General features: G+C 46.5%; 1 protein-coding gene across 1 annotated transcript in view; it reads right to left on the bottom strand.

The window, feature by feature from the left end:
- Positions 1 to 19,734, bottom strand: part of LOC119395182 (uncharacterized) — a 33,577-nt gene that overhangs the window by 8,261 nt on the left and 5,582 nt on the right. Inside the window, exons 4-6 of the mRNA XM_037662462.2 lie at positions 10,237 to 10,411; positions 10,082 to 10,155; positions 9,339 to 9,546 (exon numbers count right to left, since the gene is read on the bottom strand). Coding sequence (XP_037518390.1) covers positions 9,339 to 9,546; positions 10,082 to 10,155; positions 10,237 to 10,411 — 457 coding nt within the window. The remainder of the gene's footprint in view (positions 1 to 9,338; positions 9,547 to 10,081; positions 10,156 to 10,236; positions 10,412 to 19,734) is intronic.

Raw genomic sequence — 19,734 nt, 5'->3', positions numbered from 1 at the left:
AGGATATTTTGGAGCCACCTAAAAGCGCTAGGTAGAAAGTCTGTCACAATGCAACAACGTTTGGTAGATGAAGGAGGAAATCAATTGGAAGGGCATGAAGCGCTAGGTTACATCCGAAAGATAACAGCCGATTCGTTTAAAAAGTCATCCAGGGGATTCCCGCGGTGAGTAAAAGTACGCAAAGGGTGCAACTGACGAAGATGTAGTACTAGAGAATTTGAATTGGAAGAAGGCCGAAGGAAAAATTCCTAAGCGCACTACTCCGGGCTTAGATGAGGTTCCCGTCAGCCTCATTAACGAACTCGGACATGACACTAAAGAAGCACTGCTGAAAGCCGTAGAAAAGTGCTTACAGGAAAGGGAAATACCAGACAGTTGGCGAAAAAGTAGAATGAACTTAATCTATAAAGGCAGGGGAGAAAAGGATAACATTCGCTCGTATAGACCGCTAACCATTACATCGGTGCTATACAGGTTGGCGATGCAGGCAGTAAAATTAAAAATAGAAGCGTGGGTAGAACAAAATGATATTTTGGGAGAACTTCAGAATGGATTTCGAATCGACAGGCGGTTAGACGATAATCTGTTTGTTCTTACCCAGTGCATAGAAATATCGAAAATAGAAAACAGGCCCTTATACGTAGCTTATCTAGATATCACCGGGGGGTATGACAACGTTAATCAGGAAATTTTGTGGGATATATTGAAAGAAGTGGGCATAGGGGACGACTGTATACAGCTTTTGAGGGAAATATACCGAGAAAATACAGTTTGTATAGAATGGGAAGGAATAAGTAGCAAGGACAGCGTTGAAATTAGCAAGGGGCTGAGACAGGGATGTCCTTTGTCGCCGCTGTTATTCATGCTGTACATGGTGAGGATGGAAAAAGCGCTAGAAGGTAGCAAAATTAGATTTAATTTGTGGCACAAACAGGTCGGCACGATGGTTGAGCAGAAGCTTCCAGGTCTATTTTATGCTGATGATACTGTCTATTTTGCGAACAGTCAAGATGATATGCTGCCGACTGGCAGATATATGTGGAAGGGAATGTGAGGTCTAGGACTTGGATTTAGTGCAACAAAATGTGGATTGATGGTATTCAATGATCACGAAGACCATGCGGTCTTCATACAGGGCCAAAAAATACCGAGGGTAAGCGAGTACAAGTACTTCGGAGTATGGGTAAATGAGGGGGATAGATATATGGAGGTACAAGAGAAAGCATCGGTAGCAAAGGGAAAGAGGAATGCTGCAATTATGAAGCACAGAGCTTTATGGGGATACAATAGGTACGAGGTGCTTCGAGGGCTGTGGAAGGGTGTGATGGTCCCGGGGCTTACATTTGGGAACTCAGTGGTGTGCATGAAGTCAGAGGTACAATCAGGGATGGATGTAAATCAAAGGAGGGTGGGCCGCCTCGCGTTGGGCTCTCACGGGACGACGACAAATGAGGCTTTAAAGGGTGATATGGGATGGACAGGCTTTGAAGTGAGGGTAGCTCAGAGCAAAATGAGATTCGAAGAGAGGCTGAGGAAAATGAAGAAGAGTAGATGGGCAGAGAAGGTTTTCAGGTATTTGTATAGAAAAAGCGTTGACACGCCGGGGAGAAAAAGAAGTAGGAGGCTCACCAGTAAATATACGGCTAGCAGTGCAGGGCGATATGGCAACAAGGAGCATTAAGCGGAAGGTCAGAGAGGCGGAGAGGAGTTATTGGATGGCATCGATGGAAAAGAAGCCGGCTCTTGAGTAACTACCGAAAGGGAAAAACGAAATAAGGAGGGAAAGGTTTTATTATAATTCAAGGGGAAGCGCTTTACTGTTTGAAGCAAGGTCGGGCTTATTAGAACGCGTTGTTATAAAGTGAGATTCAGTAACGAAGAAGAACAATGTACATGCTGCGGGGGAACTAAGGAAACGATGGAACATGTACTGATTGAATGTGGCGATATTCACCCAGGTATACGTTTGGCACGAGTGTACATGGAGCCTTGGGTTTGAGGGACAACAATGGAAAGCTGAACACGTCCGCGATAGAAATAAGTAAGAGACGGTTGGAGTATTGGTGGCAGACCAATGCTGTAATAAATAATGGGGAAAAATAAGGTCATTCTGCGTTAAGAGGCGGAGAGATGGACCGTGAATTTATATTTTTTTTGGTATAATAACATATATTTAATCAGTGTAGGTAAGGTATTAAGCCAATTGAAACAAGGAAGTTTTTTTTTCTTCCTTCAAGCCTGGTGGCAGACATGTCACCGCCCCGTTATAAAGGGGACGCTCAGAGCATCCATCCATCCATCCACGTCAGAGACTACGTCAGAGAAAAGTCAAAGAGGCGGAGAGGATTTACTGGACGGCAGCTATGGAAAAAAAGAAAAACCGGCTTTGAGTAACTACCGAAAGGGCAAAAATGAAAAATCACACCATCTCCCGCTAAAGGGGACCATGAGGCGATGCGAAGCAGTGTTTCGGCATGTAGAGCCCGCGTTCTAGAGGTGGAGTGGTGAGGGGGAAAGGGGAGAGGGGAAGCGAGAGGGGAAAGGAGAGGGGGAGGGGAAATGGAAAGGGAAGGGAGAAGGGGAGAGTGATGTGGAGAGGGGGAGGGGAGAGGGGGAAAGGGAGAGGGGAAGTGGAGAGGGTTTGCGCATGCGCAGTAAGGGTGGTCACGCCGCACACCACCACCGGATTGAACTCACATCTAATAAGGAGGGAGGCATTTTACGATAATTCAAGGGGAAGCGCTTTACTGTTTGAAGCGAGATCGGGTTGCCTTAGAACACGTAGTTATAAAGCGAGATTCAGTAAAGAAGAAGAACAATGGACGTGCTGCGGGGAAGATAATGAAACGGCGGAGCATGTTCTGATTGAATGTGCAGATATCCACCCGGGTGTACGTTTGGGCACGAGCCTACATGAAGCCTTGGGTTTTAGGGACAACAATGGAAAGCTGAACACACCCACGATTGAAATAAGTAAGAGACGGTTAGAGTGTTGGCGGCAGAAAATTAGAGAGAAAGGTCAAAAGTAATTATTGGAAAAAAAATAAGGACATTCTGCAGTAAAGGGCAGAGAATTGAGCTGAAAACTCAAGTTTATTTTTTTTCCGGAGTAAGATAGTTTTAATTGAAGTAAAGACACTAGGTCAACACTAAGAAAAAGAAGAGTAAAGGTGTTTTTTTTTTTTTGTCGAGCCTGGTGGCACACTTGTCACCATAGCATCACGCCCATAGCGTGATGCTACGAGCGTGACGCCACTTGTCACGCTCATAGCATTCATCCATCCACGGGAAGCTGGCGCTGAACGGCCGCGCGTATCACGAAGCTCACGAATTCGTGTATGCATCCGTGCTTCTTGCAGGCTTTCACAGGTACATGGGGATGGAAAGAAACGCGAACATAGCGGCGCGCTGTTTTCATCACGCTCTAACCGTGGTGGCAATAAAAAGATGCTAGACGGTCTTTTATTGTGTCATGGATGAAGTCGTGTTCTTATCAATCACCCAGGCTATAACCACTTGAAAATAGATGCGAAGCAGCAAAGAATGCAGATGCCGCATGTTCGCGTGTCTTTCCTTCACCGCTGTACGTATTCCGCTGGCAGACTGTCAGGCCATGCTGCCGGTTCGATACTTGCACTCGAATGTGATAGTATTCGCGTTTTATTTTCTATTTCAGTCTATCGCAACCGCCCAATGCCTTAGTATGCCATACTGTTGTGTTCCACTCGGCAAATGGAACTGAAAGAAATCACGATTGTCTTTTTTTTCCCTTTAAATCTCACAGGGTCCCTTATGCATTCATCTAAGACGACTGAAAGGCGAAAGCCATCTTCTTCTTTTTCTTCTAGTCAATGTATTCCCTGCCCGCCTCCGAGATATTTCTGCGCCTAACGTGGTTTTCTTACAGCCTCAAGGATCGGAGGCAGTGCAAGCTTTCTGCACATCAGCGGAAGCATGCACTGCCTCCGTGATCGGCCCATTTTGACCAAGCGAAGATGTAATATGACGACGTCAGGTTAGGTGACATCACGATGATGCCACAAAATTTTATGATCTGTGGCGTCATATGATGACGTCATCACGTAATTATATTTGCATCACTCGTGCTGACGCCAGCCACGGTCAATTTTCGCGTTTGATGAGGCAATTAAGGCTTTCGCCTAAATACACTGTTCGGCTGTCGTTCGATGAAATTCCAGCTGCCGCTGGTGTCCGGTAGAGGTGGCTTGCTAGTAATTAGGCGGGATAATTGGTCTCCTAATACATCTTCAAACTACACTACAATATGCAGCCGCCGTTTACGACGCAAAGATTTCATAGAATATAAGAAGCGGCGGCTTTCGAAGGATGCAGTGGCGTCACGGTTTGCAGACTACCCTTTACATTTGCAGCCTAAGGTAACAACTGAACCAAGCATTGCAAGTATCCCTAAACGTGACCGTGTTGCGTCCGAACAGTCAACGAATGCATGTAGTACCAGCAGCAACGCTGCCTCGCGATCGCCGCCATGTGATGTAGTGCTGACATTAGGTCCCGAAGCTGACGAATCGGAGTCCCTGGACACTACATGCGCTACCGGCGAAACAACCGACAATCATTGTGTACATTGTCACTGGAAGCAGCTTAGTGACATTTCATGCTGTTTAGCGCATGAACTCATGGCTTGCGCATAGTGTGCTAAAAGGTAGCACGCATCGGGGAACTTTAAGCGCTCAAGCTTTCAGTATTAGCTCTTGGCAAGTGCTGCTTTCAAAAATCGACTTTCAGACAGTCAATAACCGCCTCTCAGTCAAGCGAACGTAACGGTGACAAAATAATTGTCCGCGCATCACTGGTATGCGCTCTCTGGAATCGGACTAGCAGATGACGCGCGAGCATCTCGACCAAATAGCCGCGGAAGACACATGCCTTCGAAATGGGCTGGTTGCTCAGAACGACAAGTGCTTCATGATTCCAGTTTACAAGTTTTCATTATACTTTAAACAACGCGAATACAGCCGAAAACTGAACCATATAGCAGCTTCCCATGCAGCCACGGCATTCTTTTCCGCGAGCGACGACGCGACGGCTGGTCTACTGCGGTGGCGGCGCCCGGCGGCTAAAAGCCGCACTAACGCCGACGGTCGGTTCCCATTACGCTCCGCTCCTTCGCCCAGGCACAGAGAAATAGAGGAGGCGCTGCATTCATGTAAGATCATATCCAGTAGCAAACAGAGCATTCGAGATCTTTGATAACAGGTTGAAATAAAGAATTAACTACAGTTTTCGATGTTGTAGTTGGCTAGCAGCCTTTTAACTATGACTGATACGTTAAAATTAAACAATTTTCATTAGTCAGCATCATAGTAAATGCCATGACGATGATAGTAGATGGATAACAACGTCTCTTTGACGACCGTGGAGCAATAAATAAAAACACCTGATTCTTTGATCAACAGCGTCGATAGTCCAAAATGAAAACCTTGAGCTGCATGCGTCTTGACAGTTGAATGATTAAAACAAGAAACATTACCCCTCGGTTTTTCAAGGTCTCTTTCCGTTGGATTTTCCAGTCGGTGCTCCAAAGCCAAATTATTCGATATATGTAGTATGAACATTAGAATAACAGAGAGCTGAGCTAGTTAGTAAGTATTCATTCTAAAAAGACAGGGCGTGCAAACACGGACACAAGAAAGAAGTCAGGACACCACAAAACGCCGACTAACAACTGAAGAGACGCACAACGGCTGAAAAGAAAGAAGGCACGAAAACTTCTCTGCGCATGTCCATGCAACCGGCGAACCTATCTATCAATCCGGCACGCGTGGCGGTCTACGTGGAAGATAACTGTTAAGGCATTTGATTTCATCTTCATGCAAGTTAATCGACGGTTGGCTCACGCATGCGCTACAACTAATCTCGATATGCCATGCTTCAATCATCAGGCGCGTTTCTTCATTTCTATGAGGGTACAACACTGCGCACTCGTCGAATTTTGGCGTGCACTTACAATCTCGACAATGTAAAAATAGATTAGAAGGTGAGCCTCCTGTTAGCGATCTCTTATGTTCCAACAATCTCTGGTTAATGCATCGGCCCGTTTGTCCTGCGTAGAAGCGGCCGCAGCTGAAAGGGACCTTATACACCACACTCGTACGGCAATCAGTGAATTTGATGGTGTGTTTTACGAAACAAATATCGGTCCGCTTCTTGTCTTTCACTCGCTCATTCTTCCTCTGCACAGCGGCACAAATCTTACCTAGCTTATTGGCAGCCGTGAAAACAACATTAACACCGTATCTACTTCCTACTTTCTTTAGCCTGTGAGATACGCAATGAATGTGTTAATGAATGTATTAACGAACAAGGGCACCAGACGGTTTTCACCGATAAATGTGGTGTTTCTACCGGGGCATTTCTAGAAATCCTTTCCATGTATTTAAAGTCGACGCTTGTAGGTTGGAAGGAAGGCGTTTATGTGCAGAAATCAGGGATATGTATTGGTTCTAAGGTTGCTCCGGTTCTTAGTGATTTATACCTTATCAAGATTGACAATCTTTTGCAAGGCACCTTAGGTAATTCGGTTATTAAGGTTTTTCGTTATGTGGACGATTACTTGATCTTCTGTAGTGGTGAGGACATTACAAAGGTGGTAACTTCCGTGAGCGAAAAATTTGAATTAAATGGAGGTGGGCTGAGCTTTACTAAAGAGGTGCCTCAAAATAATGGAATACAATTTCTAGACATTTCCTTAACGTTCCAGAAGAACCACGTGTGCTGGCAGTATTCTCCTAGATCTTCGAAACCGCTGTTAAATGTTTCGTCGAAGCACTCGAAGGTTGTAAAAAACAGCATCGCCATGTCTTGCCTTAAATCAGCCCTCACCAAGTCGTGTGAGCACAAAATGAGTGATAGCTTTAACGCACAGGTTACACGTCTTTTAGATGTAGGGTATCCTCGTGATGCAGTGGCCACAGTCGCTGAACGTTTGAAGAAGTCTATTGTGTTAAGTCCGAGCATTGTTGCAGAAAGCGATAGGAAGAAACGTGTCGTAGGTATACCGTACATTCATCGCGTATCTCACAGGCTAAAGAAAGTAGGAAGTAGATACGGCGTTAATGTTGTTTTCACGGCTGCCAATAAGCTAGGTAAGATTTGTGCCGCTGTGCAGAGGAAGAATGAGCGAGTAAGAGACAAGAAGCGGACCGATATTTGTTTCGTAAAACACACCAACAAATTCATTGATTGCCGTACGAGTGTGCTGTATAAGGTCCCTTTCAACTGCGGCCGCTTCTACGTAGGACAAACGGGCCGATGCATTAACCAGAGATTGTTGGAACATAAGAGATCGCTAACAGGAGGCTCACCTTCTAATCTATCATTACATTGTCGAGATTGTAAGTGCACGCCAAAATTCGATGAGTGCGCAGTGTTGTACCGTCATAGAAATGAAGAAACACGCCTGATGATTGAAGCATGGCATATCGAGATTAGTTGTAGCGCATGCGTGAGCCAACCGTCGATTAACTTGCATAAAGATGAAATCAAATGCCTTAACAGTTATCTTCCACGTAGACCGCCACGCGTGCCGGATTGATAGGTTCGCCTGTTGCATGGGCATGCGCAGATAAGTTTTCGTGCCTTCTTTCTTTTCAGCCGTTGTGCGTCTCTTCAGTTGTTAGTCGGCGTTTGTGGTGTCCTGAGTTCTTTCTTGTGTCCGTGTTTGCACGCCCTGTCTTTTTAGAATGAATAGTATGGACAGTTCGATTCGAAAACCGAATCGAATATAATGCTATGCCTTTAGTTATTATAAAATTTCGAATATGCCCACCCGAGTTGCTATATATAAAATGTGTTTACGAGAACTTGCAGCCTTTCTTTAACCTGTAAGATTAAGAAAGTAAGCCTACCTGCATACAGAGGGCATGCACGTAAATTCGCAATAAATCAGCTCTGTGTTACAGGCAAGTTGAGAAATGCTTTTCCTGTACTTCTGGCGTGCTCTTTCTGCCTTTCTCCAATCCATTTTTTAATGGCTGAGAGAAATCGAGGAAAAGCTTAGCAGAACGCTCGGGATGGTAGTGCATGGGAGCAAATCAAAACATTTCAAGCATGAAAAAGAGATATCGCTCCTTGCCAAGGGTTTTTGAAGAAAGCAACTTTACTTGCATGAATTTATTTACTTTTTCATGTTTTGGAAGGACTAACACAGGCTGGTTTGTCGTGCAGGTTCTCCGCGTGAGTGCAGGCCGAGGTTTACTCTACGTTTTCGGCAGTCGTTACAGGTGTCCCAAAAAATGACGCTGCACAGGCTGGCAATTTGGCGGAGTTTGGCGCACAGTTGAAATAATCAGCCACGATGAACCTGAGTGACGCATCGTCTGCGGCCGCTCTCCAGGTGGAGCCACGTTTGGTCAGGGCGCTAATGAAAGTAAGTATGGCTTTCACTTGTCGGCATATATTTAGCAATATGTCAAGTCTACTGCACTCTTAAAAAAAGGTTGTAGGACTACTAACCTTCAGTTACTAACTGCTTGTCACATATGTTACAACCCTCTTAGTAACTGGAGCTAGTAACAAGGTGGTTAGTAACTGCTACTAAGCAAGAATGTTAGTAACAGATGCTACCCTCTTAGTAACAGATGCTAACCTCTTAGTAACCGGTGCTACCCTCTTAGTAACTGAAGCAAGCAGCGTGTTAGTAACAGATGCTACCTTTAAGAACTGAAGCAACCAGCATGTTAGTAACAGATGCTACTCTCTTAGTAACTGCAGCAAGCAGCATGTTAGTAACAGCTCTGACCCTCTTGGTAACAGATGCTACCTTCTTAGTAACTGAAGCAACCAGCATGTTAGTAACAGCTACGACCCTCTTAGTAACTGAAGCAAGCAGCATGTTAGGAACAGCTACGACCCTCTTAGTAACTGCTGTTAGTAACAGGTCATACCCTTCTTACTACCTCTAGTAACCACAGTTAGTAAGTAGTCTAACACCTTAGTAACTGCAGTTATTAACAATATTGCCAATTTAGAAACTTCAGTAACACACTACACGCTACCCTCTCACTAATTGCGGTTAGTAGCACACTGCAGTGTAGGAAACCCCAGATAGTGAGATGATTGACCAGCAATCAGACTATCGGTCAGTTGTGGCCCGACAACAGGCACTGTCATACATGTTGCCGGCCAAACGTTTTCCGCACATATGATGAAAACAGGTTTCATCATCCGAGAAGCAATAAAGACAAACTATTATATAAGTAAAACATTAAAATTTTGTTAGATCATCATCACTCATCAGAATGGCCAGCCTTTAATAGATGAAATCATTCGTAGAAGCATCGGTGCCTTCGGTATACTTGGGAGGTCAGAAAAGTGCTCGAGCAGAGCTAGTGTGTTCTTGTTGCTGTCTGCGCATTTGACGTCCAGCATCCAGTAAAGTTCCATGATGGCACTCATGCCGGCTATCACGTCTACAACATCCATACTGAAGGCCTCGAAGCTCACTGTCACATATTCGGCCTCGAGAATACTTGTGGCGTCAAAATGCAGGGTGGGATAGATGTCCTGTAAGGGTTAAACATTAGTAATAGCCATTACCAGAAGCACAGTGCTAAAATATATTGGAAACGAAACAGCAATTTTTTTTTAACATGAGAACAATGAAACAACACGGACAAGCACCGACTTTTGAGTGAAATTTTACTACGCACGAAGGGTACATAGGTGAAGGGAAAAATCCATTAATGGAAAAACTAAAGCGTGACATGACTACACACGCTCTTCTAGAAATGGCAATTATCTCCACGACAAACAAATGCAAAGGAAACTCATTTCTAGAGGAACGTATGTGGTCAAGCCAGGAGATCATGTCACGATCATGTCACCATGAGTTTCCATTGATGAATTTTCCTTAACATATACACTTTTTGTGTGCAATAAATTTTCTGTCAAAATTTGATGCTAGTCTGCATCATTTCCTTTACAATTGTCCCCGTGTGGTGAAAGAATTTTGCCGTTTCCTTTTCAATATGCAAAAACAACTAGCCGAAAGCTTCACTTCACTATACCACTTTGCTAAATGAAACATAAGGTTGCTTACAGGGCCGCTCAGAAACTTTGGTTTTTCTTTCACAAGCAGCGGCAGGAGTTCGATTACACCGACTGCAAATCGATCTGGAAAAGGATTGTTATATCAAAATCACAGCAGTAATACAAGGAAAGCCTAGAATGACTGATCATGCTTTACACGCTTACATTTGCGGCCATTTTCTTCCCGTCCATTGAGCTCTGCTTCAAGTTTCTTGGCACACTTCTTTGTGGAGGGGCGACATTTCAGCAAGTCAATGCACTTATGCCCGTAGTTGTTGATGAAGGGCAACAACTTCTTTTCTATTTCAATGCCGGTTAGAGCGGTGAATTCTTCGTGGAGCTATAATTACAAAAATTCGTTTAAATCTGTTTCCAATTATGAATGCGGGCAATGGGCTTCCAGCATAACATAACACTGCAAAGAAGCTCAAAAAAAAGAAACTTAGCAGTCAATTCGCCATAAAGAAAACAAACACACATATGGGTGTGTCCAGGTACTTACATAAGAGATCCCAATTTTTCGGTTGAATACAATAAAGCTTTGTGATATAGCGAAGTGGCTTATTCGATCTAAAGTCAGCTTATTTGGCTCTGCAGACGTACTTGGTGTCAGCATGAAACTAATCTAAAAAACATTTTAAATGCAGTTGGTAGCATCAGTCTAGTGTTTACATTAGAGACTAAAAACAAATGCACAAGGCCCAATATACTATGATGCATTTTCGAATTTGTCCAAACTTGTACGCGAAAAAAAAATTCACGTATCTTAACAAGCCAATCAAAATCAACACCGTGTGTCATTTGCCATCTTGAATGAATAATAGGGCAACAAAAATGAGGAGCAGAAGAGGAATGACAGACTAGAGCGCTAATTCGCAACCAAAATTTTATTCCATAAAGAAGCGGAATGAACAGCATCTGCAAAAAGCTAAGAAAACAGACAACCATCGCGCATGCACAAGGTGACAAAAGAAACAGCCTATGTGGCTGATGAGATATGGACATGATGGAAGCTATTATATAGTATGATACTTCTGCATCTGATAGCGCCACTGAAGGCTGACTGATACACTTGTCACCTTCCAGTGACATGTAAAACACCTCCATGATTTCGCATGTGCGCTGGTCTCTGTGGCAATGCAATATTTCCGTTCCATCAAAAATTGGTTTAGAAGCACGTTTTCGACAATGAGTGGCCAAATGGGACCCTGTGCCACTTTTAACATTTCGTGCATGCTCCTGGATTCTGATATTTACGCACCGACTAGGTTGCCAATGTAAAACTTATTGCAAGAACCTGAAACTTTGTATACTGCATTAGTTCGACAATCTACCAACTTATTCCTGTGTTTTACTGTGCAGCTATGCCGTTTGTCATATTTTCCTTCGTTTAGCTTCCTATGCACGGCTGGACATACCTGCCGCAACTTGTGGCCAACGCTGAATACAACATCAACTTGGTACCTACTGCCCACTTTTTTAATTCCGCGCGACATCCTATGCACATAAGGAATCACTGCTACATTGTTTCGAGTGGTAGCGTGATTATATTCTGCTGTTTCTTTTGGAGTAGCTTTTACTATCTTTGCCACTTTTTCGCATGCCTCGTGATGACCCATGCAGGGTATCCTGCTTCTTTAAGTCTTCACACTTGCTTTGTAAAGCTTTGTTGCATTTTATGGTGACAAGATTAAAACAATGACAACTGAATGCACGAAACACGAATGCCACTTTTTACCCCTTTTGAGTGATCAGATGAAAATGCAAGCAAAAGCTTATCTGTAAGCTCTAGGGGAATACTCCCAACAACGTGATCTCCTGCAGAAAAGAATCATCTTAAATCTAGAAATTGCAACTTTTATTCAGCAGGCAATTCACACGTAAAAGAGTTTCAATTTCTAGATTTAAGATGATTCTTTTCTGCAGGAGATCACGTTGTTGGGAGTATTCCCCTAGAGCTTACAGATAAGCTTTTGCTTGCATTTTCATCTGATCACTCAAAAGGGGTAAAAAGTGGCATTCGTGTTTCGTGCATTCAGTTGTCATTGTTTTAATCTTGTCACCATAAAATGCAACAAAGCTTTACAAAGCAAGTGTGAAGACTTAAAGAAGCAGGATACCCTGCATGGGTCATCACGAGGCATGCGAAAAAGTGGCAAAGATAGTAAAAGCTACTCCAAAAGAAACAGCAGAATATAATCACGCTACCACTCGAAACAATGTAGCAGTGATTCCTTATGTGCATAGGATGTCGCGCGGAATTAAAAAAGTGGGCAGTAGGTACCAAGTTGATGTTGTATTCAGCGTTGGCCACAAGTTGCGGCAGGTATGTCCAGCCGTGCATAGGAAGCTAAACGAAGGAAAATATGACAAACGGCATAGCTGCACAGTAAAACACAGGAATAAGTTGGTAGATTGTCGAACTAATGCAGTATACAAAGTTTCAGGTTCTTGCAATAAGTTTTACATTGGCAACCTAGTCGGTGCGTAAATATCAGAATCCAGGAGCATGCACGAAATGTTAAAAGTGGCACAGGATCCCATTTGGCCACTCATTGTCGAAAACGTGCTTCTAAACCAATTTTTGATGGAACGGAAATATTGCATTGCCACAGAGACCAGCGCACATGCGAAACCATGGAGGCGTTTTACATGTCACTGGAAGGTGACAAGTGTATCAGTCAGCCTCCGTTGGCGCTATCAGATGCAGAAGTATCATACCATATCATAGCTTGCGTCACGTCCATGTCTCATCAGCCACATAGGCTGTTTCTTTGGTCACCTTGTCCATGCGTGATGGTTGTTTGTTTTCTCAGTTTTTAGGGGCGAAGCTCCTTAAGGCGGCACCCGTTCGTCCCTCGCCGTGCTCGTAGTAGTGAGTAACAAGTCTTACCCTTTGACCTCCAAGGTGGTGCCGGTGGGAGATTTCTCCTGTGCGTTGTTGAACAATAAAAAATTCGCAGCGTGCGCGTTAACTAAAAGCCGAATTCTTCTGTCTCTGTAGAAGTGTAAGTGTTAGCTAAAAGCCGACTTCTTCTGTCTCTCATTCCCATTAGCAGCCATTGTTTACCTCCAAGGTAGTGCCTGGTGAGATTTCTCCTGTGCGTGATTAAACAATAAAAATTTTGTTCAAAACGCCGTTGATTGATGAAAGAAACCAACGAAAGACGCCAGATGTTTGTAAAAACAAAACGAAAGAACGCCAGATGTTTCTAAAGCAAAACGAAAAAGACGCCAGCTGCTTAACGAAAGACGCAAGGTGTTTTCTAAAGCAATGGTTTTCTAAACAATGAAAATTCACAGCGTACATGTAAAATTAAAGTGAGCTGCAAGTCGTCATAACTCATCGAACCTTTAGTATAAACGCGCCCGATCTCACGTCGGTGATGATGTACTGGGCAGAATTCACGGAAGATTCACGGTTTACCGATGAACCTCCGCAGCTTCGCCCACTCATCATCATTCACTCCGTGGATATGCTGTGATTTTTTTGCAGATGCTGTTCATTCCGCTTCTTTTTGGAATACAATTTTGGTTGCGAATCAGTGCTCTAGTCTGTCGTTCCTCTTCTCGTCCTCATTTTTGTCGCGCTGTTATTCATTCATGATGGAAGCACACCAACTCGCACAATTACCGTATTTTCCGGTGTATAAGACGCGGTTTTTTTCCAAAAATTTCGGAGGTGCGTCTTATACGTACTTTTTTGTAGTTATTTTGGGAGAAACTCTTGTTGATACTGGTTAGCCTTTTTTTTTCAAAGGACTAGAGCAATCCGATGCGAATGATGCATCTAATTATAAGAACGAAGACTCAACGTGCCGATACTACAGTTCCACAACGAAAACAAAAGTACATAATGTCGCCGTGCGAGTTTCAGCTCACGGAAACTGCGTGAGTTTCGGAGACTGTACTCAGTGAAATCGGCGTAAGATGGCGACAGGTACGCAAATCTAATCCAATCGAAGTTCAGCTCGGTTTCGGCCGCCACCAGCGAGTTGGGCTAGTCGCCATTTGCAACCTTATTCGTTCCGTTGGCCCGCGCCTCTGTTATCTTCACCTGCAGTATGCCGGCTACGCGGAAAAATTACACGGTAAAGTTTAAGCTTACTGCTGTGAAGTATGCAGAGGAGTATGGGAACCGGGCAGCGGGCCGTCATTTCGACGTCACCGAAAAGATGATTCGATCATGGTGACAGTCAACTCCCAAACTTCAGGCCATGAAGAGCGACAAGAAAGCTGACCGCGGCAAGAAATCACAATGGCCAGTGCTTGAGGGACGTCTGCACTCATGGATACTGGAGCAGCACGCCCAAGGTAGGGCGATGCCGACAGGGCAGCTGCGTCTCAAACGCAGGTGCTAGCTAAGGAGATGGGCGCCGTTAATTTTGTTGGCGGGCCGTCCTTGTGCTCCAGATTTATGTGCCGCAAAGCGCTGGTGATGAGGGCCCGCACAAGCATGTGCCAGAATCTGCTAGCAGGATTCAAGGACAAGCTTGAAACGTTCCAGGCGTTCGTAAAGAAAGATATTGAAGACGATGGCATGCTTCGTTTTGCGAAGTCGTGAAGTGGGTTCGCGAAGCCTGGTGCGTGGTGTCACAGGCCACCGTAATTGCGGGGTTCCTCAAGGCAGGCCAGCTAGCATCCTCAGCCGCTGACCTCGATGACGACAGCTGCAGCAGCAGCAGCGATTCCGAAGAGGAAGCAGAGGAAGTCCCAGCGTCGCTGCCGCCAGAGCTTGCTAACTATTCCAAAGCGCGTCGGAAGACGAGGACTTTGAGGGCTTTGAGGAATATAGTGTTTTTCCTGCAGTCATGCGGGACGTTTCAGTGGGTGTGCGTTATTTTTTCTCGCAAGTTTGGTGTAGTATAAGTTTTCTTACGGACTAGCGCTCAGAAACGTAAGTACGGCATTTTACAATGCTCGCTCGATCGCACGTTATAAAGTTTCTTTGCGGAAAGCGAGTGATTGCAGGTGCGTCTTATATATTAATTTTTGCATGGAAACTTGCGAAAAGTGGGGGGTGCGTCTTATACACCGGAAAATACTGTAACCGATCTGCTGTCATTTGCCACTTAAAATCTTATCCTTCTTGGCAACACAATAATGTACGCTTGGCGAGCTCTGCCGTGACTAGATGCCGTCCTGTGTATAAACAGTAATAAAAAATAAATGCAAGAGCAACTAAAATTAAGCAGACAAAGCTGTCCCGATCCACGAGTCATTTACTGAAATCTTATGTCATTGCTATTTGAAATGATCATGTAAACAGGTCATTTTACATGTGAGCTAGAGTTTGCCCTCAGATATGAGATAATTACAAGTGCTTTTGGCATTAAAAAATCAATAGCCACAAGTCAGTGCCAAGTGCTCTCATAAATCTGGTAAGCATGCATTTGCGATCGAAGTGACGATCATATCGAGCGTCCAGAAGAGCACTCTTTGTTGAACTTTGCTGGAGTGCCACCATATTTAAAATAGATCTTACCGCCAGCGATCTGAAAGCGGAGCGGTACTCGAAAGTTCTAATCAGACAACGTTGCTCCTCGACATGCCTTTTCACATTACAATAAGGCTTTAAATCAATAAAGAATGAGCATTTCTTTCGGAACTTCACCATAAAACTTGTGCAAGCAAGGCTTGCGCCAATGAACTCTCGTTAACACAAACCCTTTTACAGTCTGCTTCTGAAAACGTATTAGAGTTTCAAAAAGACTGCTGGTAAAGAGGCGCTGTGTGAGATATGGACGCCATCTGGCAATACGTCGGGAAACATGAGTGCTATGTTGCGTGCTGGTAGTCCCGGCGCAGCAGCAGGCGAAGACCGGCGGTGACCAACGCGACCGGCGGGGACGCCAGCCAGCCCGAAAACGCGGTTTGGCGCGAAGCGCTGAAGCAGAGAAACGTCCGCACTCAACGAGTACCCTCCACACAATGTTTTATTTACACGTCGCCTGGGTAAAACAGGAACGCCAGAGCGGCGCCCACAACCGGCAGCCTGAAGGCCGCCCACAACGCTGCTTTTTCATTTTTTAAATATTTTTTTTTCACCTTCTTGGCCTTCTCAAAACTAAAGTTTTTCAACACCAACCCATGGCATTCGTACAGTGCAATACAGAACCGAAACCGAAACACAACAATGAGCTCGTGCGAAGGGCACGGAGGAAGGCAAATTTCAGCGCAGTCGCATTTTCAGCTTTGTTGAAACAGCGCTCACTAGACGACGACGTTAAACATTGTATGTGAAAGAATGTATGGCGAGCCGTCAACGCGACAGAAGACGACGAAGTTGCGCTTCAGCTGCTCCGCACGTTCGAGCATAGCGCGAGAGAAGAAGACGCCCGCAAGAACGACAGCGGCTGTAGTTGCCCATCGGAGAGTAAGCAACAATAAGATATGTGGAAAAGTGAACGCCTCACTTCATCCCACAAGTGGTGACCCGGACATCGAACGGCAACGCGCCACATGCTCGTCCCTTCGCCCACGCACTGAGCGTCAGGGCCATCCCCGTTTCTTGGACACCACACCCAACAGCGATGCAACGCCGAATCCCATGGTTCCCGACCCCGTCGTCGCTACTCTCAAGATACCGGAGTTTTGGCAGGCGGACTCGGAACTCTGGTTTCTGAGCGTCGAGCCACTCTTCCGACGGCACCGGGTAACATCGCTATCAGCGAGGTACGACTATGTCATCGGCGCTTTACCACCTGCTGTCATATCCATCGTAAGAGACATTCTGCGCTATCCGCCTCCTGACAACCCCTACGACACTCTTAAAACAGAGCTCATCCGCCGGACTACCGAGTCGGAACAGCGTAGGCTGCAGCAGCTGCTCACCACGGAGGAATTTGGTGACCGCAAACCTACGGAGCTTCTGCGTCGCATGCGACATCTCACCGGGGACAACCCTGCTGCATTGGACGCATCTATCCTACGAGAGCTCTTCCTACAGCGACTGCCGCAGCAGGTGCGGATGATTTTGAGTGTGTCCTCCACGGAAACTCTCGACTCACTGGCACAGATGGCCCACAAGATTATGGATGTTGGTGCCCCGTCCATATCTGCAATCGAGAAACGTGATGCTTCCCACTTCTCGCCGGGCCGCGATGACCGCTTGGATCGCGTCCTTCAAGCTAACGAGGAACTGAACCGCTAAGTGGACCAGCTGGCCGCTGAACTGAGCTCGCTGAAAGCAGACCACCGACGCACTACGTCACGACAGCGACTGCCAAAGCCGCGATAGATCGCCATGTCTGCCTCGCAGCGTCTGCTGGTACCACCTACGATACGGGGCACGCGCTCGTCAGTGCCATCAGCCATGCCAATTTGCTGGAAACGCACGGGCCACGCACTGACGGCGCCCAGTGTTGCAGGCCCGACATACAGCCGCCTATTCCACGTCACGGACCGCGTCACCAAAGTTCGATACCTCATCGACACGGGTGCCGAAGTGTGTGTTGTTCCTCCTACACTACGTCGATGACGCCAGACAACGTCGCCTGTCACAGCTGTTAATGGTTCCACCATACGGACCTACGGACAGAGGTCTGTTGCGCTTGACATCGGCTTGAGACGCACGTTTCGTTGGATTTTTTTAATCGCCGACGTGCGTGTACCAATTATCGGTGCGGATTTTCTTTGGCATTTTAAGCTTGTAGTAGACCTACGACATAGCCGCCTCGTGGATTCTGAGACCCACCTAACAGTTCAAGGCGTGACATCAAGTTTACCACCCTTAGGTCTCGTGTAAGCTCATGCCAAAGTCTCCCCGTCGTGGCATACGCTTCTGGAAGAATTTTCCGATCTCTTCCGTGCTCCATCTCTTGAAGACCCCGTGCGCCATAGTGTCACTCATCACATTGTGACAGTAGGAGCACCGGTGTTTGCACGTGCTCGTCGTCTCGCACCTGATCGTTGCAAGATTGCACGGCAAGAATTCGAGCACATGCTTGACCTCGGATACGTCCGCCCCTCTTCCGGTGCCTGGTCATCACCGCTACACATGGTCCCCAAACCCTCGGGTGAGTGGAGACCGTGCGGTGACTATCGCGCCCTCAACAAAGTGACGGTACCGGACCGTTATCCGATACCGCACATCCAGGACTTCACGGCATTGCTGCACGGTTCCACCGTATTCAGCAAAATCGACCTAGTGAAGACATACCACCGAATACCTGTCGAGCCTTCCGACGTACCGAAGACTGCCATAATAACACCTTTTGGCATGTTTGAATACATACGTATGCCCTTCGCCTACGAAACGCCGCACAAACCTTTCAACGGTTCGTGGACCAGGTTCTTCGTGGTTTGACCTGCTGCTTCGCGTATATCGACGACATCCTCGTCTTCAGCACTTCAGCAGAAGATCACGAACTTCACCTGCGTCAGGCTTTCACGCGACTCCGGAAATATGGACTTGTCGTCAACGGACCGAAGAGCGAGTTCGGAGTTTCCTCACTGGACTTCCTTGGTCATCGCGTGGATTCCCGTGGGATCTCTCCACCAGCGGCGCGCGTGGAAGCTATATTGCAGTTTCCACGGCCAACAACTACGAAGAAGCTGCGTGAATTCCTCGAGCTTACCAACTATTACCGTCGGTTTATTCCACACTGCGCGGCCATCTTGAAACCGCTACATGCACTTCTGTCTGGCCAAACGAAGCCGAACGGTTCAATCTCCTGGACAGACAATGCTGAGACAGCTTTCAATTCCATCAAGGAAGCTCTGGCTAACGCAACGCTCCTCGCGCATCCAAAGAGCGACGCCATCACGTCACTCACCGTGGACGCCTCCGACGTCACCATCGGAGCAGTCCTGCAGCAGTTGGTCGACGGAGTTTCGCAGCCGGTCGCTTTCTTCTCAAGGAAATTCTCACAGACGGAGTCCCGTTACAGCACGTTCGGTTGCGAACTGCTCGCGGCCTATTTGGCTGCCAAGCATTTTCGCCACTTCCTCGAAGGTCGGCAATTCCATATCCTCACCGACCGCAAGCCGTTCACGTCTACCTTGACCGCTAGCAACTCTGCCGACACCCCAGGTGAGATCCGCCAGCTTGCCTACCTATCGGAGTTCACGAGCGATATCCGGCACATCAGTGGCAAAGACAACCCCGTCGCTGACGCACTATCCCGCGTAGAAATCAACGCAACGATGGATAAGCGCCCGCCAGTTGACTTTGCAGCCATGGCTACTGCACAACGGGAGGACAGCGAACTTCAGGTTCTCCGACGCCAAGAGAACTCCCTCAATTTCGAAGATGTCCAACTTCCAGGCTGTGCGACTCCCCTTGTTTGTGACACGTCTACCGGTTGTCCTCGCCCGTACGTTCCAGCGCCATTTCGCCGCAGTGTCTTTGACGCCTTGCATTCCTTGTCGCACCCCGGCATACGTGCGACTCAACGCCTCGTCACAGCGCGATATCTATGGCCACGTATGAACATCGACGCCCGCCGCTGGACACGTGCTTGTCTCAAGTGCCAGCAAAGCAAAGTCCAGCGTCACACAGTCAGCCCACTGGGTACCTTCACACCTCCTGACTCACGGTTCAGTCACGTGCACCTGGACCTCGTAGGCCCTTTGCCCCCATCGGAAAACAGCCGGTATATATTAACGTGCGTAGAGAGGTTCGCGCGGTGGCCTGAGGCACTACCGCTCACCAACATCACC

The sequence above is a fragment of the Rhipicephalus sanguineus genome, chromosome 5, assembly GCF_013339695.2.
Source record: "Rhipicephalus sanguineus isolate Rsan-2018 chromosome 5, BIME_Rsan_1.4, whole genome shotgun sequence".
Classification (NCBI taxonomy): Eukaryota; Metazoa; Arthropoda; class Arachnida; order Ixodida; family Ixodidae; genus Rhipicephalus; species Rhipicephalus sanguineus.
This window is presented reverse-complemented; position numbering and strand designations above follow the sequence as displayed.